Consider the following 25,450-nt stretch of genomic DNA (forward strand, 5'->3'; position numbering starts at 1 on the left):
GGTGGAGAAGAGAAGTTCAGAAAGATGAAGAGACAGAGGATAGGGCTAAGTCATGGCCGTGCATGCTGTCCCATCCATAGGCACATGCACTCTACTACAGCTTCAGAGAGTGTGCAGGCAGAGAAAGAAACATGTCGTGAGAAGGAGAATGAGAATGTTTGTCTTTGTAATTGAACATTCCTCTTTGGGGACCCTGATTGACTACTGTTCCTATAGATTTTTAAAGCTTTATTGAGTTTTCATTACTTCTGGCATAAACGTTAATATGCCTGGGCACTTGCTCAAAGAGATAAGTGAAACTGATCTAAAAACCAGAAGCTACCACATTCTGGGTATGGAGTATTTTAGGCTATAAATATAAAATTATAATATAAAATTATATTTACAGGGTATAAAATAGTACTGAAATAATCTGTGGTAAATTGATGTGAGTTAGTGTGACCTAAGTTTTAATTATAATTCTTGATGATGGCATTGATGGATCCTTGTTTGACTTCAGTGCCTCTGTATGTAATTCCTAACAAGTGTGGGAGTTAAAACATTTTAGACAGTTTTCAGAACTAAGCAAAACTTACTTGTTCTTTAGTAGGGCTTGCAGTGATTATATCCAAGATTGGTACCTGTTTCAGTTTGTTAAAGCTGCTGAAATGCAATATACCAGAAATGAACTGGCTTTTAATAATGGGGATTTATTAACTTACAATTTACAGTTGTCAGGTCATGAAAATGTCTAGGATATCAACAGGATACCTGGACTCTGAAGATGGGCTCCTGGCACCCAGGACACCTCTGTCACATGAGAAAGCACATGATCAGCATCTGCTGACCTTCAGTCCTGGGTTTCGTTGCTTTCAGCTTCTGGTTCCAGTGATTCCCTCTCTGTGCTTCTGTATGTTCTCAGCTTTTCCCAGGCTTTTTCTCTTTCAGCAATCTGGCTTCTTTCTGTTTTTTATTCTCTCATAAAGGACTCAATAGGATTAAGACCCACCTTCAATGGGCTGGGTCACATCTCAGTTGAAATAACATAACCAAAATGTCCCATCTACAATAGTTCTACAGCCACAGGAATGGATTAAAAGAACAGAGTCTTTCTGGGGTACACAATAGCTTCAAACCACCACACTACCTCTTGGGGGCTTTTTTTTTTTCTTCAAATCAATGTTAGATTCTTCCCCGTTCTATTAGATTTCAATTAGGTTCTATTAGATTTCTGTGGTATACTTTTCAGCACTTTGATCATGGCTGTATCAAAACAATAGGCCTCTTTCCCTCTGAGGTAATTTTAACAAAGGTAAGAGTCTAATATGATAAAGAGTTCAAATGCTAGCATAAAGCTTTTGGTGGAGAAAGAAGCACTAAGGCTATGAATGGAGAAATGGTTAACATCAACAGTAACTAATTTGGATATCTATCAAGTCAGGCTTTAGATTGACTGACAGATCTAGATGTGCTGATTGTATAATGGATTCATTCCTTTGTTTCTTAACATTTACAAAATCTTTTGCTTAGTGTCAGTCTGTTTTATTGATTCTATCAGTGGCTCTACTTATTGCATCAGAAATTTCAGTCTAATATTTTAAAATCTAAAGTATTTGCCAGGTAGATATTACATGATTACCTTGAAAATCCTTTTTCATTCACTCTTTTCAAGATCTAGTTGCTCTTTTCTGAGTTTAGTAATATAGCTAGTCTTTTAATGAGAACATAGATCTCATTTTTTTCCCATTTTGTTTAAAGGTTTATACACAATGGTAGTCACATACTGTATTTTCTTAGGATGTTATATTTCTGCTTCCACATTAAATCCCATTTTATTTCATAAGATTATTTTAACTACAATAAAAGGCATTTTCAGCAAGTAAGAAAATACGAAGTTGTAACTACTACTGCTAGTTTTAGTGAGCCAGGAAGTATGCCAAGGAATGGTTATTAATAGAAAAAATATTTTATGGCATCTTCTCAGAAAGATAAAGAGGTGAGCCTGAATTTAAAGAACTTTGTATACAGTATGGATGATAAGACTGGGAGATGGGACAGGAAAAAATTATTAAGAATATATTAAACATTAGCCAAGACTTTAGACTGCCAAGGTAAGCCATCAAATCAGAGAATGTACCCCTTAAAAATACAAATAATTTAATTCATCTGTTAACAAACTATAAAATTCACTAAACCAATGTTTCAAAAACGATTTTTATTGACAAGTCTTCAAACACATACAGTCTATGTATGATGTACAATCAGTGGCTCACAATATCATCATATAGTTGTGTATTCATCAGTATGATCATTTTTTAGAATATTTGCATCACTCCAGAAGAAGAAATAAAAAGAAAAAACCCTATATATCCCATACCTCTACTTCTACCTCTCATTGACCACCACTATTTCCATCTATCCAATTGATTTTACCCTTTATCCCCTCAATTAATTATTTATTTTTTATCCATATTTTTTTACTCATCTTTCCATACCCTGGATAAAAACAGCATCAGACACAAGGTTTTCACAAGCACACAGTCACACTGGGAAAGTAATATCTTTATAAAATTGTCTTCAAGAATCAAGGCTACTATAGTTTCACTGAATGTCATAAGTACTTGGAATCTCAGGTAGCACATGAGATTTTGTTGGTTTGTCCAGAGTGATCCCCCAATGAATTCCAGAATGATTTGATCAGTGACTGGAAAAGTATTTGCAAGCCCCCTTCGGGGAATGGTGAGAGCGGGGAGAAATTCAACTTCCCCAAGTTGAATTCTTGATATTCTCACAAGCAGTGTGGACAACCAAAGCTATAGGCTGAGGCCCCAGTCTTGGGGTTTGTTCACATGAAACTTAACCCCACAAAGGATAGGTCAAGTCTACTTAAAATTTAGGCCTAAGAGTCACCCCCAAGAGAGCCTCTTTTGTTGCCCAGATGTGGCCCCTCTCTCCAGCCAACACGACGAGCAGTCTCACCATCCTCCCCCTTTCTGAGTGGGACATGACTCCCAGGGGTGTGGACCTTCCTGGCAACGTGGGACAGAGATCCTGGAATGAGCTGAGACTCAGTATCAAGGGACTGAGAAAATACCTAGAATGAGCTGAGAATTAACATCAAGGGATTGAGAGAAACTTCTCCACCAAAAGGGGGAAGAGTAAAATGAGACAAAGTGTCAATGGCTGAGAGATTACAAACAGAGTCGAGAGGTTATCCTGGAGGTTATTCTTATGCATTAAGTAGATATCACCTTGTTCAAGATGTAGTGGAGAGGCTGGAGGGAATAGCCTGAAAATGTAGTGCTGTGTTCCAGTAGCCATGTTTCTTGATGATGATTGAACAATGATATAGCTTTCACAATGAGACTGTGAATGTGAAAACCTTATGTCTGATGCTCCTTTTAGCTACTATATCAACAGAAGAGTAGAACATATGGAATAAAAATAAATAATAGGGGGAACAAATGTTAAAATAAATTCAGTTTGAAATAGTGATAAATGAAAGCGAGGGGTAAGGGGTATGGTTTGTATAGTCTTTTTTTTTCTCTATTATCATTTTATTTCTTTTTCTGTTGTCTTTTTATTTCTTTTTCTAAATCGATGCAAATGTACTAAGAAATGATGAATATGCAACTATGTGATGATATTAAGAATTACTGATTGTATATGTAGAATGGAATGATATTTAAATGTTTTGTTAATTTTTTTAATTAATAAAAAAAGTTTAAAAAAAATAATCAAGGCTACTGGAACACAGCTCAACAGTTTTCAGGTACTTCTGTCTGGTCATTCCAGTACACCATAAACTAAAAAGGGATATCTATATAATGCATAAGAATAACCTCCAGGATAATCTCTTGACTGTGTTTGAAATCCCTCAATTACTAAAACTTTATTTTGTCTCATTTCTCTCTTCCCCTTTTGTCAAGAAGTCTTTCTCAAACCTATGATGCCAGGTCCCAGTGAATCCTGCAGAGTTCTGTCCTACATTGCCAGGGAGATTTATATCCCTGGGAGTCATGTCCCACGTAGGAGGGAGGGCAGTGAGTTCACCTGCCATGTTGACTTACAGTGAGAAATCATATTGGAGCAACAAAAGAGGTTCTCTGGGGGTAACTCTTAGGCCTAATTTAAGTAGGCTTAGCCTATCCTTTGCAGGATTAAGTTTCATAAGGGCAAACCCCAGGATCGTAGGCTCAAGCTAATGATTTGGTTGTCCCACTGCTAGCAAGAATATTAGAAACTCTCTAAATGGGGAAGTTAAATAGTTCCTCTTTTCTCCCCATTTCTCCAAGGGGACTTTGCAAATACTTCTCTTTTCACTGCCCAAATTACTCTGGGATATATTGGGTCATCACACGATATATAACCTGAACAAACCAACAAGAGCTCACACCTTATTCAAGATTCCATGAACTTACAGTGTTCAAGTAAACTGACCATGCAAGTTAAATTAGGTAATGTGCTACCCAAAATATAAATTTTGTACCAACTAAACATCTCTTCCTTTGGTCTCACACAGAGGTTTTAAAATATGGACGATATCATCCTTTACCCTGTATTCTAATCTACCTTAGTCCTATCCAAATCAGCTTTCTTCATATCTCTTGTCAAAGTCTGATCCCTTTTTCAACTTTTTAAATAGTTTCTGTATGGGGAACTGCTGAATCACAGCTTCAGAGCTCTATCTCTGAGTCTCCTGAAGTTTCTGGGAATAACCCAAACCAATGCTTTTTGGCAATCTGATTCTCACTGTTTGTAGGTTAATATAGTATGCCTTTTGTATAAGACAAAAATTAGAGTCATTTGCCCAGTTTTCATATCATTGTTTTTCTCCAGTTCATGTTTTTAGCAATAATGATCTTCAAATATCCATATTTAAGATGTCATCCATATATAACTTGAACGGTAAATACTGTGTTTTTGTCATTATTTCCAGAATGGAAGGAAGAATGTTTCCTTTAAGAAATAGTGACAGAGAGACAGAATTTCTTAAAGTATTTGAGGGCACTTTTGGTTAACTAAATAAATAATCTGGAATATACAAATTCCAGTGAGTTTTGGCTCCAGCAGTTCTTTTTGGAAGTAGATGTGATAGAATTAAATTAAATTATCTGGAAAATAATAAAAGCCTTGTTCAATAGATAATACATTCAACTCCAAAGCTATAAAAATGTTGTACATTTAATATGAATTGATATATAAAGGTATTCGAGATATTTTAAGTGGGAAAAAATAAGTGTGTAAAACTATGGACACAATACGTTCACATTTGTGCTTTTAGAAAAAAATGGATATACACATCCCACATACACACACACTTACATGCATACACAATTTCTATGAAAGATACATGTAAAATTTAGAGTTTGATTCAGGAAAGATGTGAGAGAATCACTTTTCATTATATACCCTTCTGTACTATTTGAAGTTTTTTGTTTTTATTTTTGTTTTTTTACCATGTGCATGTATGTGATTATTTAATTTAAATTAATTAATTAAAAAATCTAGGAAAAATTATTTTAAATGGACCAGAAATCACTAAACAAAGAAAACTGTAAGGTAACATAATTTTACGTTTTTGAAAAACACAAGGCCACTGTATTTGAAATGTAAAATGAGAAGATAATGCTTATTTTCTGATTAATGAAAACCTGTGTTAGATCTTCTTGAAGATTTTTCCTGACAGGAAATTCTAAATACCTGTCATAAATATTTTTAAGTTAGGTATACTGAATAACAACATAATAAGCAATGTGTTCATTATCAGTTCCTCACATAGCTATTTCTTTCATAGAGCCCCTTAACAAAGTCAGAAGTACAACAATAAGTGTAACCCAATAAGGTATTTTGATAGGAAGCATTATAGCTGATACTTACTAGGACTTACCATATTCCATGCATTATTCTAAGCAAGATGCTTGCATTATTTCATTAAATTTTCTCAACTTCTCTATGCTATCTCCATTTAACAGGTGAGAAACAGAGAGATTAAGTCAGTTGCTTCCCATCACACTGCTAGCAATAGTGGAGCCAGGCTTTACTCTATTTGAATCAGGGTCCATGTTCTTAATGACAAAGCAATGCTGCCTTCCAGGTCCAGTATAATGCCTTCAGGTGACCTAACTTGATATGGGAATAACATTTAGACAACTTAAAAGAAAGCAATAGATTATACATGGTTCTTAATAGCACTTGACAAAAGCAGTCTATCTGAAATGTTTTTTTTTCGGCAAGACCCAAATGGTAGCCAGTTTGACAATGGACAATTTAGCAACCACCTAGAAGACAGAATAGGCTCAATGAAATAAGGTCTGTTCTAGTTTGCTAGCTGCTGGAATGCAACATACCAGAAATGGAACGGCTTTTAAAAAGGGGAATTCAATAAGTTGCAAGTTTACAGTTCTAAGGCCAAGAAAATGTTCCAATTAAAACAAGTATATAGAAATGTCCAATCTAAGGCATCCAGGAAAGATACCTTGTTCAAGCAGGCTGATGAAGTTCAGGGTTTCTCTCTCAAGTAAGGAAGCACATGGCAATCATCGTCAGGGTTTCTCTCTCGTCTGGAAAAGCACGTGGCAAATATGGCATCTGCTAACTTTCTCTCCTGGCTTCCTGTTTCATGAAGCTCCCTGGGAGACATTTTCCTTCTTCATCTCCAAAGGTCTCTGGCTGGTGGACTCTGTTTCTTGTGGCTATGTCGTTCTGCTCTCTCAGAATCTCTTCCTTTCTCCAAAACGTTTCCTCTTTTATAGGATTCCAGTAAAATAATCAAGACCCACCTGGAATAGATGGAGACACATCTACACCTAATCCAGTTTAACAACCACTCTTGATTAAATCACATCTCCAGGGAGATGATCTAATTAAAGTTTCAAGCATACAGTACTGAATAGAGATTAGAAGAAATGGCTGCCTTTACAAAATGGAATTAGGATTAAAACATGGCTTTTCTAGGGTGTGTGCATCCTTTCAAACTGGCACAAGGTCCATTTTCTTTTCTTTTCTTCTAAGTTAAAAAACAATGATTTGTAAATAGGAGTTCCCCGCACGTTGTATAGATAATGAAAACTAAGGCTTCTTCTAACCCCGCCCACCTGCTACCTCATTCTCCTCCCAGAATGCAAGCACATTAATAGTTTCTTGTATATGTGTTCAGAAATATTTCATATATTTGTGGATACATATATATAACTTATGTTACTTTTAAAATGGAAGCATACTACGTACAGTGCTCTGCATCCTGTTTTCCCTCGTAAAAAGTATCTTAAAAATCAGTTCCACCAACAACTAGTTGTCTTTAATGGCTCAATAAAATTCCATTATGTAGACTCATAATTTATTTAATAGCTTCCTTATTAGTTATATTTTGTTATTGTTATTAGAAAAGTACAACATTTCATACAGGCCTGTGTAAATCAATAGAATAAATAACAAGAAGTGAGGTTTGAGTCAGTTTTTTTTTTTTTTTTTTTTTTTTTTACGTGGGCAGGCACCGGGAAACGAACCCGGGTCCTCGGGCATGAAGGCAAGCACTCTTACCTGCTGAGCCACCGTGGCCCACCCTTGAGTCAAAATTTTTATGCTTTAAAAATATTGATAGTTTCTTTTAAATAAACTTCCAAGGGTTGTACTACTCATCACTCCCACCAGGAATATATGAACATGGTAGTTTCTACTCACTCTCACCAAAATATTCTGCTATTAATAATGAGACATTCAATTAGAAAAATTGGCATTTTGTAGGAAAAAAAGATTAAAGAGCCTGTTTACTGTCTTTGCTAAGTGAAAATGCATGCCCATTCTACATGGAGGATTGCCTTAAGTATTTCACATATACCTACAATTCACTTTACATGCTGGGCATGTAAAGACAAATGTGACATAAGACTTTGCAGTAAGAGGTGGCCTACCATTGTGAAACAATGTGATTTGCAAAATATAAGAAATAGGAACATAGTGCTCTGAAATCTCAGAGGAGCACACAATGAGTGAGATCAGAGATAGTTTCACAGAAAAGCCAACAGTTCAGCTGGTCTGGCATGTAAAGTAGGCAGACAGTGAGGTAGGGAAGAAGGCCCTCTAGGCAGACAAGCCAGATTAGCAAAAGTGAGAAGGAGTGAAACTGCAAGGTGTATCCAGGGAAACGGTAGGATTTGAAGCTGGAAAGTTATTTGGGCGTATAGGAGTAAATTTCTTCCTGTGGGCTCTAGGGATCCACCAGACATCTTTTAGCAGGGGAGTGACATAGTCAGATATTTTTTTGCAGATGAGTTGTGGTCATAGGACATAAAGGGTATGGCAGTGAAGAGAATTATTTAAGGTGAATCATGTAAGGAGGCTATAGCCTTAATCAAGGGAGAGGCTAAGATGGCCTGGAGTGGATGTGATTGATAAAAACAGACTTTTCGGACTGGGTAAAGGAAGGGGAAATAATGAGATTAGTTAAAGAGAACTATATGCATTGTGATGCTATGATCTGAGAAAGTTAATGCAGGCAAAGAAAGAGATCTGAGAAGGCAAAAAATGGTTGTTTTGATCAGATAGTTTGAAACTATCATATAGTTTGTATGCTCCAGGTGTTGAGTTGTTAGGTAGGCAAGTCTTCCTAATGCAAGTCTGACGGTAAGATTGGGGGAAAAGGTCAGATTTAATTTGTCAACAGCATTTTGTGATAGTTGCAATCAATGAAGTAAATTCAGTCATCCAAATAAAACAAATGGAAGTGAGGACAGATTATAGAAACATTTTCATTTAAAGAATTGATAGGGCAGCAGGAATAGAAAGACAGTGAGAGAGAGAGTGTGTATCAACACTTCATTCCTTTTTATGACTGAATAATATTTCACTGTGCGGATATACCACATTTTGTTTATCGTTCATCTATTGAAGAACACTTTAAATTGTTTCTACCTTTTGGCTATTGTGAATAATATTACTATGAACATTTGTGTACAAGTATCTGTTTGAGCCCCTGCTTTCAAATTCTCTACGCTGTATACCTAAGAGTGGAATTGTCTGGTCATATGGTATTTCTATGTTTAACTTTTTGAGGAACTGCCAAACTGCTTTAAACAGCAGTTGCACCATTTTAAGGAAACTTTCTTTTTTTAAGAATGGGAAGCATTTATGTGGCTGATGTAGGATAAAGTGGAAGAACTGAAGTGGAGGGGGAGAGGAAGAATAAGAGAGGAATAGTAAGGCCAACAGGTCACAGAGAACATAATTCAGACTAAATTCAGGAGTAATTTGGAAGATGTGAGGTTGGACAGGATTAAGCACCTCCCTACTTCCAAGGCAGGAGTTAAGGATGATTTAGGATATGGAGATGAGCATGTATGTAGATATGAAGGGGAATAGGGGAAAAAATGTGTTCATATTTGTTGGCCTATTATTTTCTGGATTATGTAGAAGGCAAAATAATGTGTGCCAGTGATGAATTTGGGAACTTCAGGAAAATGGCAAGGGGTCAGACAACAAATGTAGAAAATAGAAAACAGCTGAATACATGAGTAAAAGGATTTTGGAGGCTCAGCTGAGTTAATAAAATAAAATAAAAATGCATGAAGCACTCAATCAAGGTCATACATTTTTTTCTCTAGCAGCTCTAGCCTTCCATGAAATAGCAGAGAAAACTGATGGGTTAAATGCCTGTAAACCTGTATCTGAATTTGTATAGTATAGGTTTCGGCTAAAGTTGCACGTAAAAGTGCAGATTTAATCAGGTGTAGAAAATTCAAACTCATAAATGGATATGCTTAACACAAACGAAATAGCAAATAGTCCTTTTGGGAAGATACAAAATAATTAGAAAAAAAGTCCCATTCAATTTGGTTTATCAGGATTAGATTTAAGTCATTCGATTTTTAAAGTTTACTAAGCCTAGGAGAGAACTTAGAAGTGGTGCTAAGTAATGCTTTCTTATCAAATGGAATTCTCAGAAATAGCCAGGGGCTACTTAGCATCTACTAAATGTGCCCTTAGTGGGTACGAAAGGAAATCTGGAGCAGTATTTTCCCAATCAGCACATCTGAACACATGAATGATGCTGATATGGGGACTCTTGGGTCTGCTTCCCATAATACTGTGAATAGGACCCTCTGGGGGTGCAGCCCAGATAGTCTGTATTTTTACAGGTATGACGGGGGTGTTTCTGATGTTGGAATGGTGACATTGGTCTAACAGACTTGAGTGAAAATGCAGAGTGGGGGATCAGACCATTAAAAAAAAGGAAGGGGGGATCTTTAATGGTTTTGTAAGGAGCCTAAATGCCTGCAAGATACTCTGGATTCCATTATTTGGAATGATTAACTCTTCAACTCAGAAGTAATCCATCACTTTTCTTCTAATACATTAGTATAATGGTGATTACAGAAAAGAGGATCGATTTATTTAATCAGAAAACTGAAAGGGCTACACATAGCTGAGAAAGTAAAAATAACCACATCTCACAGGAAACAAAATCGAGTAATAAATGGTATGTCAAAGTCATTGCTCTTTCGCTGTCTAAAGGAAGATAAGGTTCTTTGTCCCTAAAAGACAGCCCTGCCCACGAAAGCCCTTAACTACCGTGCCTCACAGGACTGGATTCATGCACTGTCGAATTCTAATATCAGCTCAAAATGCCACAGTAAACTTACCATGTGACTACTAATGTTTATTTTACAAAGATGGGTCTCATAGAAAGCCTTATCATCGGGCTTGATTATGCTGTAACTGTGGTTACAGTCTTAAAACATACGCCCTCTCCCTGCAAGTAATTACAAGCTGCGAAAGTGTTATGTGGACTGTGCCCACCCCACCCAACCCCAACCACATCCACACTATGAAACTTTCTGGCACTCTTTTTTTGAGGCCCCCGACTCTTTGGAAGCCCCAGCAAAGCTTCTCCGAGCGATATTTTTGTCCCCTGCTCTGCGCTCCAGCGACGGGCCTCAGCCTCCACCCCCTCCTTCCCTCTGCAGCCCTGAAAGTCCGGTCGGGTCTGGGACGCGGCGGGACTGGGCCGGGTAGGCGGCTCCAAGATGCACAGCGCGGGGGGGGTGGGGGAGCGGGATCGTACACATCCGGTCCAGCTTGTTTATCTGCCGCCCCCTTTCCGACCCTCTGTGCATCCAGGGCGGTACACAGCTTCTTTTTCATTTAAGTTTTGCTAACTAGGCATTGGGAAGCGATAAAAAAAAACTTCTGAAAAACTTTTGTCCAACTTCTGCTCCCCCGACGCAGTTTCCCTATGGCCCGCCCCCGGGCCACGCGGAAACGCCCCCTACCCCCCCACCCCCGCCTCCAGTGAGGCGCGCGGAGCCACAGCTCCTGGTCGGGTCTGACGGGCGGGCTGGCGCGTTAGCCGCGGAAACCGTCGCCCTCCTCAGCCCGTGCCCCGCGGCCTGTCCCGCGGCAGCATGGAGTACTTGACCACGTTCACGGGGAAGAGCGGGCGCCTCCTGCGGGGTACCGCCAGCCGCCTGTGGGGGCTCGGGGGTGGCGGCGAAGCCCGGCAGGTGCGCTTCGAGGATTACCTGAGGGAGCCCGCCCAGGGGGACCCCGGGTGCGGTTCCCCGCCCCACCGGCTCCCGGCCCCGTCCTGCCCGGAGGGACCTGGTGAGCCCACCCTTCCCTCGCTTCCCGCGCAGCTCAGCAGTCTAGGGGGGTGGCGGCGGACGCGAGCCGGGTGGGCGGGGGTCGCGCGGCGGGGTGTTGCAGGTGTGCCTGAGGCGCAGGGCCAGGAGGCGGGACCCGGGCGCGCGGGAGGGCCTGCTTCTGCTCTGGGGACCCGAGACTGAAATGCCTGCGTTGTGCCTCTTCCTGCTCTGCTCTTCCTGCTTTCTTCACCCGGACTCGACTTTCTTTACCCACCAAGTATTGCAAGGGTATGATCGCCTACTTCTTCCCCTCCCACTGGGAAGTGAATATTGAACCAATTATGACGTGCATGTGTGTGTGTGTGTTTTTTTTTTTTTTTTTTCGTCTTTCAAGATTGTTAAAAACGCCGTACCCGGCTTTGTTTGGGTTTGGGTCAGTCTTTTGATTGATATTTGCCTACTGTTAGAATTCACCTCAGCACTTAAAAATAAAAGCTAAATGCTTGATTTAATCCGAATCCCAACTGACTTTTGTGTCATGTATTTTGAAAGGCTGCATCTTGTTTTGATGTGGCAGGACTTAGAACTTTTTCTTGATTATCGTTTGTACTGACAGTTGTTTTCTTTCATCATAGTGGCGTTGTACCAGTCTTTGAAAAAAATCATCTTGGCATGATACTGATATCTTAAAGAAATTTTAAGAGCGCTTGCTAAATAGACGTAGTATATGATGCGCGTGGTAACTGTTGTTGTACTGTCGGCTTTCTTTAGGGTAACAGGTCATATTTTATTTTTGTTACTTGTTTTAGTGTATGTTTTGGGGTTATGATAGTAAATATGAGCATTAGAGAGTTTTGTAAACAGAAAAACACAAAGAATGTAAAATTTATCCTTAATCCCACGTCCTGCCATTCACTTTAAAGCAGTGAAACCGTGAGGTCCTTTATTGTGTAGGTCTGTAATTTAAGCTTTGAAGAAATTTGCATGTTAAAATCTAACCGTAGGGTGGCACAGAGAGCTAGATCACGAGAGTATTTCCCTATCTAGTTCCTTGAAAACACTTAGCCTTTAAACATTTTAATAATTTTTCCTCACTGGATTTAAACTATGTTCTGTCTTCAGAACTTCCTGTTTGTGGATGTAGAAAATGGAAAGGGGGAGGGAATACTTTGTTTTTGCACTGAAGGACGTTAACCAGATGCAAAATCCTTCTAAAGATGGGACCAGGGATGAGGAAGTTGCCTAACTGAAAACAGTTTGTATGTGACCAGCCTCGAGATAGGTGGAGAATTTAGAAGTATGTGGTAAACTAACTACAAAGCAGTATGATCAGTATTTAATAAATATGGCCAAACATTCCATCTGATTGTTCAAAAACATTTACTGATCACTCAAATATATCTGGCTCCCCTCTTCAGAATAGCATCTTCAAAATGTTTTACAAATTCTTTTATTGAAATTGTCTTACAAATTCAGGGGATATTCTGTACTGTTCGTGGTGCCCCCAAATCTGATGCAAATGAGAGAGGCTTTGTGATGTAGCGGTATGACCCCAGTGATGTGAGCAGGTATATCCTAGTATTGTCCAAATTCTTTTAGACAAGTTAATCTCTGGGTCTTTTTTCTTACTTCTCATTTCTAAAATATGGTTGAACTAGATGATCTGAAAAGTTCTCAGTTCTTTTGCTCCGTTTTCTTCGGAGCCAGAACTGATGAAAAAGGTAGTTGACCGTGCCAAGGAAACAACCATCAGGGAGCAAAATCATTGTATAGTCGATGAAATTATGATATAAAGTTCTGAAGGCAGTCAGAAATTGGTGCTCCTGCACTAGTTTAATCACCTCCTGCCACTAAGTGTAACTTTCCAAATGGTCTTTTTTGAATAGCAACTGCATATAGTTAAAAAATAAATGGTATTTAATTCTAGCTAGTCTGTCCTTAAAGAAGGGAAACTCTATTCTTTGCAGCTGCCTACCAGATGTTTGGGCTATAAGATACTCCTTTGAATTTGTGTCCTTCAGAATGACTGTCTGATTGAAAGATTTCCTCTGCTCCTGTTTATGACTGCCCTTATTTCAGCATTTTGTAACAGCTTCTTAAGGTTCCTGCTGTATTTAATAAGTAATGTGTATTATTTCTTGCATAGATAATTCCACGCTTGTAGGTTGGCTGTACTCCAGAACCCAATTTCTTGTTACTAATCTTGCTTCTCACCATTTCGCGTTTGGTAATGATGTTGATAGAATAATTTTACCCTGGATAGATTAAGGATGGATGTAATAAAACTTGGGTAAAACTTTCTGGTTTTATTTTTTCTATTAACAAACCACCTACCTAACTCTTCATGCCATTGTTCTGTGCCTTTACTACTCTCCATGGTGGCTGATTTTGCTCTTACTTGCTTTTCATGTTTCTGGCTTTGTCATCTTAGGGAAAACTATAATTGGGATTTAGACATAATAAGAACTTAAAATATTATTGCTATAGTTAATAACAACTGCAAAGGAAACATTTATATATAATACTTATGTATAGTGTTGCTTAAAGGATAAATTATGATTTGACTTCCAAAAACAAAGTTTTGCCCCTTAAGTATAGCTCTTATTTGGAGAAGTAGTCTTGAAAGTCCATATTGTGTTGTCTTGTGAAGCATTCACTTTACTAGACCTTATGGAAATTAATGAAGCTGTATAGACTTACCTAGTTTAGTTAAGAGTCTGAACTTATAAACATGAGACCATTTTTATTATATACTATCCCAGCTGTGTTATGGCAGCAAACCTTCTTTTCCTGCTTGATGACAGGACTCTTTAAACTTAGTTCTATTATACTTTCTTTTCTATTTTAAACTCTTAAGCAGTATCCTTCAGTTATTTAAGACTCAGTTCCTTCATTTTAAAATTTCAGTCTTATATTCAATTTAAAGCTTCACCCATCTACCAACCTCCAGTTCTCATTCCAGGTTAGGTTTGGTCTAGAGAGGTGCTGTGGTCTCATGCTCGCAAATGCTTAACCACCCTTTCATCCCTGATGCATACTCATCCTTGATGCATACTCCTTTGGTGTTGGGAAAAGGGGTAGAAGCTGGAGTCTTCTTTTCAGTCCTAATCTCTTCTTTTGTCTGTTGTTGGGGGCCGTAGTGGAAGTAGTGTTGGGACCAGTTATACTGAAATGGCTATTCTTATGCTAATCCCAGTGACCAGTATTTCTTGTAACCTTGAATGTGGGTCCTTTGAGTCTTTTAATACTATCTCTGGGCCTTAGATGCAAATTGTTGAACTGATCTTCCAAGAGTTATTTTAAGAACAAAATCAGAAATTGCATTTTATTAAATTGTTTTATTAAGCTGGGGCTTCAAATCCAAGTCCATTAAAACAAATTCTGGGACAGAATTAATTTCACTCCATGTTTACAGCAAGAAAATTCAATGTGAAATAATAATAATAGGTGACACGTATATAGTGCTTACTATGTGTTAGGCATTCTTCTGAAGCACTTTATATATTTAATCCTCAACAACCTCTCTGTGAGGCCTATTAGTTATCTTGTCTGGTTGAAAAAAAATAGGCATTTAACAAGAAATTTATAACTAGTGGGTGTTATAATGGGGAAATGAAATATGCTGTGAGAGTGGATGTATAAAAGGGGTTACCAACCTACTCTTGCAGAGGTTAGGTTAAAAAAAACTAACATCTTTTACTTGTATTAAAAAGGGGTAACAATTATTGGTATTGATGGAGTATTAATGAAGATTATAATAGTAACAACAGCAGTAACAATTATAATGATAGCTGCTGTGAGCATTTTCCATGGGGCAGACACTGAGCAAATATGTTTTACCCAATTCTAATAACAATCCTGTGAGTTAGGTACTATTACCCCATTTTTTGCATGAGGGAACTGAACCAAATGAAGACATGAGAGAGATGCAGAACCCATTTTTAAGTGTTCTGTCCCTGCTTATACAAGCAAAAAATGTGAGAAGAAAGCAGAATTCTGTCTCACATGTAAGGTGTTAAAGTTAAAAGAAGTTACAAAAGAATTAGGTAAGATTGTGAAGGATAGGATAAATTGTCATTAAAGAGTTTCTTTAGGAGTCAGAAAGATGACATTAAAATGACTGAGCTGTAAATGCAAAACCCAAAAAAGTTTTGAGAAAGTTAATTTTAGATTCGAAATGTCAAGCCAAACTATCTGGAAGAGATAGATGTTGGCTCACCTTGAACCCAGAAAAGACCAAATGTGGACTTGCCTGCCAACTATTACAGTAACTATAAAAAGTAACTTCCCTATAGGTTAGTGATAGAAGAATATAACCTTCTTCTATCTGGGTTGGGGAGAGGGTCTCTGATTGATAAACAACCCCAACCTGTTCTGATGGTAGTCCCAGCTGGTTTGAGTTCATAATATTGTTTCTTTATTGCAGCTGTTTTCAATCATGAGATAAATTTGCCTATTTTAGAATTGCTACTTATCTCAGAGGGTGGCTGATCTATGGTATGTTGAATTGCCTATTGTTCTAGGACAAAACTGCTCTAAGAAATTGAGTTTACAGTACTGTAGTGGTTTTGTTTTTTTTTTTTTTAGGCTATTTTATTTTTAAAAAGACTTTACTTAGGGTTGCACATCGAAGTATTTAATTTTTAAAAAATATTTTTATTGACAAATCACACACATACAGTCCATGCATGATGTAAAATCAGTGTCTCACAATAGCATTGCATAGTTGTGTATTCATCATCATGATTGTTTTTAGAACATTTGTTATCACTCCAGAAAAAGAAATAAAGAAAAAAACTCATATATCCCATACCCCTTACCCCTTCCTCTCATTGATCACTAGTATATCAATCTATCCAATTTATTTTACTCCTTATCTCTCCTATTATTTATTTATTTTTATCCATATATATATATTTTTACTTATCTGTCCATACCCTGGATAAAAGGATCATCAGACACAAGGTTTTTACAATCACAGAATTATGTTGTAAAAGTTATATTATTGTACAATCATCTACAAGAATCAAGGCTACTGAAACACAGCTCAACAGTTTCAGGTACTTCCCTCTAGCCATTTCAATACACCATAAACTAAAAAGGGTTATCTATATAATGCATAAGAATAATCTTCAGGATAACCAGTCAACTCTGTTTGAAATCTCTCAGTCAAGGAGACTTTATTTTGTCTCATTTCTGTATTCCCCCTTTTGGTCAAGAAGGCTTTGTCAAAATCCCATGATGCTGGTCCCGGCAAATCCTGGGAGTTCTGTCCCACATTGCCAGGGAGATTTATATCCCTGGGAGTCATGTCCCACATAGGGAAGAGGGCAGTGAGTTCACCTGCTGGGTTGGGTTAGAGAGAGGAGAGGCCACACTGGAGCAACAAATGAGGTTGGGGTGACTGGGGGTGACTCTTAGGCATAATTTTAAATAGGCTTAGCTTATCCTTTGCAGGAATAAGTGTTTTCATAGGGGCGAACCCCAAGATCAAGGTTTCAAGCTATTGATTCGGTTGTCCCCACTGCTTGCAAGAATGTCAGGAATTTTCCATATGGGGAAGTTGAATATTTCCTCCTTTCTCCCCAGTCTCCCAAGGGGACTTTGCAAATACTTCTTTTTTCAATGCCCACATTACCCTGGCATGTATCAGGGCATCACACCAACCTGGACAAACCAACAAGATCGCATGCCCTATTCAAGATTCCATGTACTTACAGTGTTGAACTCAACTGACCATACAAGTTAAATTAGATAATGCGCTAACCTAATATAAATTTTTCACCAATAAATATCTCTCCCTTTGGTCTCACACAGTTGAAGTTTAAAATATGAATGACACCTTTACCCTAGTGCAGTGGTTCTTAAATTTTAGCATGCATCAGAATCTCCTGCAATGCTTAAAAAAAAAAAAAAAAACAGGTTTGCTGGGCCCTTTCCCCAGAGCGACTGTTTGTGTAGGTCTTGGTTGGGGCTCAAGAATGTGCCCTTTTCCCAAGTAATACAGCTGCTGCTGCTCCAGGAATCAGTTTTTGAGAACCACTACTTTCTTTAGTGGGCACATTTTATTAGCACATAAGAAAGGCTAGAACAAATGCAAAAAATGATGAAAATTATTAAATGCATAGTATTAATATTTTTTGAATTAAGTCTATGAATAATTGGTATTTAGGTTTTAAAGTATTGGTCTTATCAGAGGATTAGGCTTATTAGAGTGTGTGCAAATTAGTCCTGTGAATCTAATTTAGAATGTATAGCTGTGTAATTGTTTTTTGTGTGCTATTTGATTGATATATATTCACACACCATATAATCCATCCGGAATATACACTCAGTGGCTCATGGAATCATCATATAGCTGTGCATTTGTCACCACAGTCAATTTTAGAACATTTCCATTATTTCCAAAAAGGAATAGCAATAAAAAAGAAAACCCAGGGCAGGTCATAGTGGCTCTGCAGTCAGAGTTCTCACCTGCCATGCTAGAGACCCGGGTTCAATTCCCGGTACCTGCCCAAGCAAAAAAAAAAAAAAAAAAAGAAAACCCCAAACATCCCATACCCCTTATTTCCCCTCCTATTATTATTGTTTTGTCTCTATTACTTATCTAATCATATGCTGGTTAAAGGGTGTGTCAGTCACAAGGTTTTTACAATCACATGGTCACACAATAAAAGCTATGTATAGTTATAATATCATTATCAAAGATCCAGGCTATCGGGTTACAGTTCAACAATTTTAGGTATTTCCTTCTAGCTCTTCTAATACACTAGAAAAAAACAAAAAATCTGTATTTCTTTTATACATAAATTCAATATATTCAGTAGTCATAATCATTTGTTAAATCCTAATTTCCAGTTACGCCTTCTCCCTTATATTTGATCATTCTCTCAATCTTCAGGGATATTTGGGCAGTTATCATCTTAACTTCTTCAGACTGGAAGGGATTTGACCTTATGGGATGAAGAATTGACAGTGGTTTATGTTCTTGGAGAGACTGGTACCTCTAGATTTCAGGGCTTATCTGGCATAGGAACAATCTGGAGGCCTTAAGTTTCTGAAAAAATAAACTTACTAGGAAAAACTTATAGAGTCTTTGATAGAGCCCAGAGTATTCTTTAGGGTTTTTAGGAATACTGTAGGTTAGAACTTGACTTACTGTGGCAGTTTTCAATATCTGGATGAAACTTGCAGAAGAGTAACCTCCAGAATGACCTCTTGGCTCTATTTAAAATCTCATAGCAGGGTGGGCAATGGTGGCACAGTGGCAGAGTTCTCACCTGCCATGCAGGAGACCTGGGTTCATTTCCCAGTGCCTGCCCATGCCAAAAAAAAAAAAAAACAAAAAACCTCCTAACAAATGAAGCTCTATTTTGTTTCATTTTTCTTCCCCTATTTGGTGAAGAAGGTATTCTCAATTATATGATGCCAGGGCCAGGCTCATCCCTGGGAGTCATGTCCCATGTTAGGGGGAGGGTAGTGAATTTATTTGCAGAGTTGGCTTAGAGAGGCCACACCTGAGTAACAAAAGAAATTCTCTGGGGATGACTTTTATGCATAATTATCAGTAGGCTTAGCTTCAGTGTTGCAGAAATAAGGTTCATAAGGAGAAGGCTCAAGGTCAAGGTCTTGGCTTATTAAATTGGGAGTCTCTAATGCTTGAGAGAATATCAAGAATTCCCCAGGTGTGAAAGTTTGATAGTTCCACATTTTTCCCTTGTCCTTTGTTTTCTAACCAAAATACTCTGGAATGTCTCAGGGTAGTACAGTAACTTGTACAGAATAACAAGATCTCATTCCCTATTCTAAGTTCCAATATAATTATGTTGTTTATATAAACTGACCAGACAGGTTTGATTAGATAGTGTGCTACAAAAAATTTTAATTTTGGACCAAATAGACATCGCTTCCTTTGGTCTCACATAGAAGTTGAGGTTTTAAAATTACAGGCATTATCTTCTTTACCCTGTATTATATTTTACCTTAGTCCTGACAGGTCTATTTCATTCATATCTCTAATTGATGTCTGATCTCTTTTTCAGCTTCTTTAACAGTTGCTGTATGGAGCAGTGCTGGCTTTCTGAGCCTCAGAACTCCAACTTTGAGTCTCAGGTGTCACACATACCCAAAGTTCCAGGAGACTGCCAGGTTATACACAAAGAGCACAGCATCTTAGGATTTAGAAGTAGCTGTTAAAACTCAGGAACAGATATGACTGCTGTAAGAGTTTACAATCTAGGAATCTTTACAATGAGTTTTATTGAACATCCTGTACTCCTTAATCACTGATTGACCGTCTCTGCCCACTTTCTATCCCAATAAACTACAATCTAGAATTCAGTTCTCAGAGTTTGTGCATTATAATTAGTTTATATTAGTCAGACCATACAATATTTATCTTTTCTTTTCTGGCTTATTTCACTCAACATAATGTCCCCAAGGTTCATTCATCTACTTGCAGGTCTCATGACTTCATTCCTTCCTGCAGCTGTTCAGAAATCTGTTGTATGTATTTACCACTGTTCGCCCTTCTGTTCACCAGTGGATGTACCCTTAAGCCACCTCCATCCATTGAAAATCTTGAATAATGCCACCATAAACCCCAGTGTGTAAATATCTATTTATGTCCTTGCTTTCAGTTCAGTATCTACCTAATAATGGGGTTGCACAATCATATGGCAACCCTATACTTAGCTTCCTAAGGAGGAACTCCTAAGTTCCTCCTGTGGAACTATCTCTCTGGTGGAGCTGCACCATACTACTTCCCTGCCAACAGTGAATAGGTATATCTCTCTCTCCACATCACCTCCAGCACTTTTATCTTTCCATTTAATTTTTAAAGTTTTATTCACACACCGCACAGTCCTTCCTAAGTGTATAATCAATTGCTGCCAGGATAATCACATAGTTATTTAATCACTACCACAATCCATGTATGAGCAAGTCTGTTTCTTCCATAAAGAAAGAAGAGGAGGAGGAAAAAAAAGATAATTGCATACCCCTCCCTTATAGCCCCCTCTTATTGACATTTAGCTTTGGTATAATGCTTTTGTTACATAATGAAAGAATATTACAGTGTTACTGTTAACTGTAGACCTAGTTTGCATTAATTGTATTTTTCCATATATCATCCCATTTTTAACACCTTGTAGTGGTAACATTCATTTGTTCTCCCTTATATAAAAACTTTCTTATATGTGTACATTTATTCATCATCGTTGTCCACTCTAGGTTTTACCAAGTTATATAGTCCCTGTTTTTATCTTCTATTTTTCTGATGTCATTCATGCCCCCTAGTCTTCCTTTTTCAACGGTACTCACACTCAACTTTGTTCATTATACTTAAAATATGGTGCTACCTTCACACAGTACTGTGCTATCCATTTCTGAAACTTTACACTTAATCCTGTTGAACATTCTGTACATCTTCAGCATCAATACCTAATCTGTACCCTCTTCCTATCTTCCTGTCTCCTGATAACCTGTATTTTCAACTTTAACTCTCAAGAGTTTGCTCATTATAATTAGTTCATATAGTGAAACCATAAAGTATTTGTCCTTTTGTTTCCGACCTATATCACTCAACATAATGTCCTCAAGTTTCAATCATGTTGTTGCATGCATCAGGACTTTATTTTGTCTTACAGCTATGTAATATTCCGTTGTTGTCTATACACCACATTTTGTTTAACCATCTGTCTGTTAATGGACTTTTTTTACACTGTTTCCTTCTTTTGGCAGTTGTGACTAATGCCGCTATAAACACTGGTTTGCAAAGGTCCATTTTTGTCCCTGCTTTCAGTTCTGAAAATTGCTGGATCATACAGCAATTCTATACTTAGCTCCTTGAGAAACCGCCAAACTACCTTCCAGAATGGCTGCACCATAATACAGTCACCAACATTGAATAAGTGTACCTATTTCTCACATCCTCTCCAGCACATGTGGTTTCTGTTTTTATGATAATGGCCATTCTAGTAGGTATGAGATGAAATCTCATTGTGGTTTTCATTTGCATTTCCCTAAAAGCTAGTGAAGTTGAGCATTTTTTCATATGCTTTTGAGCCATTTGTATTTTTTCTTTGGAAAAGTGTCTATCCATGCCTTTTACCCATTTTTTGTTGTTGGTGTTGTTTTTTTTTTTGCAAGGGGAGGCACCAGGAATCGAACCTCGGTCTCCGGCATGGCAGAATTCTGCCACTGAGCCACCATCGCACCACCCTGCTCATGTTTTAATTGGGTTGTTTGTTTTTTTTGTTGTTGAGTTGTAGGATCTCTGTATACTCTGAATACTAAACCCTTATCTGATATGTGGTTTCCATTGCATAGACTGCATTTGTATTTTCCGAACAAAGTCCTTTGACATACAAAAGTTTTCAGTTTTGAGACAAGTCCATTTAGCTGTTTATTCTTTCATTGCTCATGTTCTGGGTGTAAGGTCTAGGAAACCACCTCCTGCCACAAGATCTTTGAGTTATTTCCCTACATTTTCTTCTAAAAGTTTTACGGTTGTAGCTCTAATGTTCAAAGTCTTTGATCCATTTTGAGTTAATTTTCCTATAAGGAATGAGATAGGGGTTCTTTTGAATATGGGTATCCAGTTCTACAAGCACTATTTATTGAAGAGGCTGCTCTATTGCAGTTGAGTCAACCTGACCATCTTATCAAAAATCAATTGTCTGTGGATGCAAAGGTCTTTTATTTAATACTCAGTTCAGTTTACATTGGTTAGTGTTCTAGTTTGCTAGCTGTTGAAATGCAATAAACCAGAAACTGAATTGGCTTTTAAAAAGGGGAATTTAATCAGTTGCTAGTTTACAGTTCCAAGGCTGAGAAAATCCCAATTAAAACAAGTCAATAGAACTGTCCAATCTAAGGCATCCAGGGAAAGATACCTTGGTTGAAGAAGGCCAACGAAGTTCAGGGTTTCTCTCTCAAATGAGAAGGTACATGGCCAACATAGAGTTTCTCTCTCATCTGGAAAGGCATATGGTGAACACTGTCATGGTTCCTCTCTCATCTGGAAGGGCATGTAGCGAACACAGCATCATCTGCTAGCTTCTGATCCTGGATCCCTGTTTCATGAAGCTCCCCAGGAGACATTTTCCTTCTTCATCTCCAAAGGTCACTCGCTGGTGGGCTCTGCTTCTTGTCGCTATGTCGTTCTGCTCTGCTCTCTCTGAATCTCTCATTCTCCAAAATGTTTCCTCTTTTATAGGACTCCAGAAACTAATCAAGACCCACCCAAATGGGTGGAGACATATTGTCACCTAATCCAGCTTAACAACCACTCTTGATTAAATCACATCTCCAGGGAGATGATCTAATTACAGTTTCAAACATACAATAGTGAGTAGTGAATAGAAGAAACGTCTGCCATTACAAAATGGGATTAGGATTAAAACATGGCTTTCCTAGGGGACATACATCATTTCAAACCAACACAGTTAGTAAATCTATCTTTATGGCAGTACCATGCTGTTTTGAACACTGTAGCTTTGTAATATGCTTTTTGCAAGCAAGCATAACATTAGAACAATTTAATCAACTAGGAAATACCTAAAATGACCACCAGAAGGAGACTAATTTTTAAAGGATGCATATAATCTCATCTCTTCTGTACAATAGTATTTATAAGGTTAATTTGCTTTTCTGGGGGTACATTTTTTATTTTTAAGTTGTAGATTTAATAATAAATAAATCACTTTTTAAATGAGAAACTGTTCTATGAGAATATGACTTTTAAAATTTTAAAATAAATAAAATGGCCTAAGTTTAGTATTCTCCAGAAATTTTTTAAGGCCAAGTGTAAGAATGGATAAACCATGTTTGCTGGAATTTTGATACAAAGACGTGTTCACAGTAATGCTGTCCACTGTAATCCATTTCCTTAATCTTCTTCTTTAGCACTATTTTTATTTATTTATTTACAAACCTGGGTATAGCAGATAAGAACTCTGACACTGAGCCACTGTCTCAGTGCTCCTTTAATACTCTAATACTGTTCAAATCCATATTTACATTAAAATTTGTTCAAGCCTGGAGGGAAGATGCTGAAAGTGTTTATTGTTGATGGCCCTTTTTGCTACTTAGGTTTAGAGTGAGGCATGACATTTCAAGGAAAAATTTCATGGCTGGCTGATGGAATGATTGCTGCTTAGATGTCAGAGTCTATTGCTTTACCAACAGGGTTGAATCATGTCCAAGCCAAGGGCGTATTATCACTACAGCAGCCATTTTGCATAGATATTGGCCCACATTTGCTGAAGCTTGTGGACCTGCAGTACTTTAATCCCAGTGGATGTGTTGGATGTGCTCCATGTGCCTTTCCAGTTGAGAGAGCAACCCTGAACTTCATCGCCTTTCTTGAGTTGAAGGTAACCTGTTGTTGGTGCCTTAATTTGGACGTTTTTACAGACTTGCTTTAATTGGACATTTTCATGGCCTTAGAACTGTAAACTTGCAACTTAATTTCCCCTTTTAAAAACCTTTCTGTTTCTGGTATATCGCATTCTGGCAGCTAGCAAACTAGAACACCATCTCTGGGAAGGATTAGATTTAGAAGATTCATTCCATCCTGATGAGATGAAGGGAGGTCCAGACTGCTGCGCTATTGCCGTTTTCTATAAACCTGTATTATGCTTTAAAGTCAGTCCCACTTCACTTTTCATTCTTTCAACTGTTCTGGGCACTCTGCACTTCCAAAATAAATTTGATCGTTGATTTTTCTATTTCAGCAAAGTAAGTTGCTAGGCTTTTAATTGGTATTGCATTAAATCTGTAAATCAATTTGGGTATAGTTGACATCTTGACTCTGTAGTCTTCTAATCCATGAACACACTACGTCCTTCCATTTATTTAGTTCTTCCTTGATTCCTTTTAGCAGTGTTTCGTAGTTTTCTGTGTATAGGTATTTCATGTCCTTGGTTAAATTTGTGATTATTATGATCCAAGAAAGTGTTCGGTACAATTTCGATATTTTAAAATTTTATGAGACCGGTTTGTGACCCAGCATGTAGTCTACCCTGGAAAATGATCCAGGAGTACCTGAGAAAAATCATTATCCTGCTGTTGCATGGTACAGTGTTCTGTGAATTTCTGTTAAGTTTAATTCATTTATCATATTATTCAAGATTTCTGTTTTCTTATTGATCCTCTGTCTAAATGTTCTATCCATTGATGAGAGTGGTCTATTTAAGTCTCCAACTATTATTATTGTAGAGGTGTCTACTTCTCCCTTCAGTATTATCACTGTTTACCTCATGTACTTTCGAGCGCCCTGATTAAGTACATAAATATTTGTAATTATTTCTTCTTGATGAATTGCCCTTTTCATTAATATAGTGTCCTTCTTTGTCTCTTATAAAATTTTTGCGTTTAAAGTCTATTTTTCTCATATTAGTGTAACTACCCTAGCTTTTTTTCTGGTTATTGCTTGTGTGAAATATCTTTCCATTCATCCTTTGTATCTTTGGATCTAAAATGAGTCTCTTGTAACCAGCTTGCATATGAATCATATATTTTTTTTATTAATTAATGGAAAAAAAGAAATTAACCCAACATTTAGAAATCATACCATTCTACATATGCAATCAGTAATTCTTAACATCATCACATAGATGCATGATCATTGTTTCTTAGTACATTTGCATTGGTTTAGAAGAACTAGCAACACAACAGAAAAAGATATAGAATGCTAATATAGAGAAAAGAAATAAAAGTAATAATAATAGTAAAAAAAAAAAAACCTATAGCTCAGATGCAGCTTCATTCAGTGTTTTAACATGATTACTTTACAATTGGTATTATTGTGCTGTCCATTTTTGAGTTTTTGTATCTAGTCCTGTTGCACAGTCTGTATCCCTTCAGCTCCAATTACCCGTTATCTT

At 37.6% G+C, this 25,450-nt stretch overlaps 1 protein-coding gene across 9 annotated transcripts in view; it reads left to right on the forward strand.

The window, feature by feature from the left end:
- The window catches only part of OXR1 (oxidation resistance 1), a 440,301-nt gene that overhangs the window by 303,590 nt on the left and 111,261 nt on the right, over positions 1-25,450 (forward strand). For 2 of the 9 annotated variants that reach the window (XM_077167466.1, XM_077167469.1), the window contains exon 1: positions 11,263-11,580. The exons of 5 other annotated variants lie outside the window; for them this stretch is intronic. In XM_077167466.1, coding sequence (XP_077023581.1) covers positions 11,382-11,580 — 199 coding nt within the window. In that variant the 5' untranslated portion in view covers positions 11,263-11,381. Of the gene's footprint in view, positions 1-11,262; positions 11,581-11,740; positions 11,850-25,450 lie in introns of those variants that run through there. 2 more of the 9 variants (XM_077167473.1, XM_077167472.1) reach the window with 2 other exon arrangements.

This window comes from Tamandua tetradactyla, chromosome 6 (assembly GCF_023851605.1).
Source record: "Tamandua tetradactyla isolate mTamTet1 chromosome 6, mTamTet1.pri, whole genome shotgun sequence".
Taxonomy (NCBI): Eukaryota; Metazoa; Chordata; class Mammalia; order Pilosa; family Myrmecophagidae; genus Tamandua; species Tamandua tetradactyla.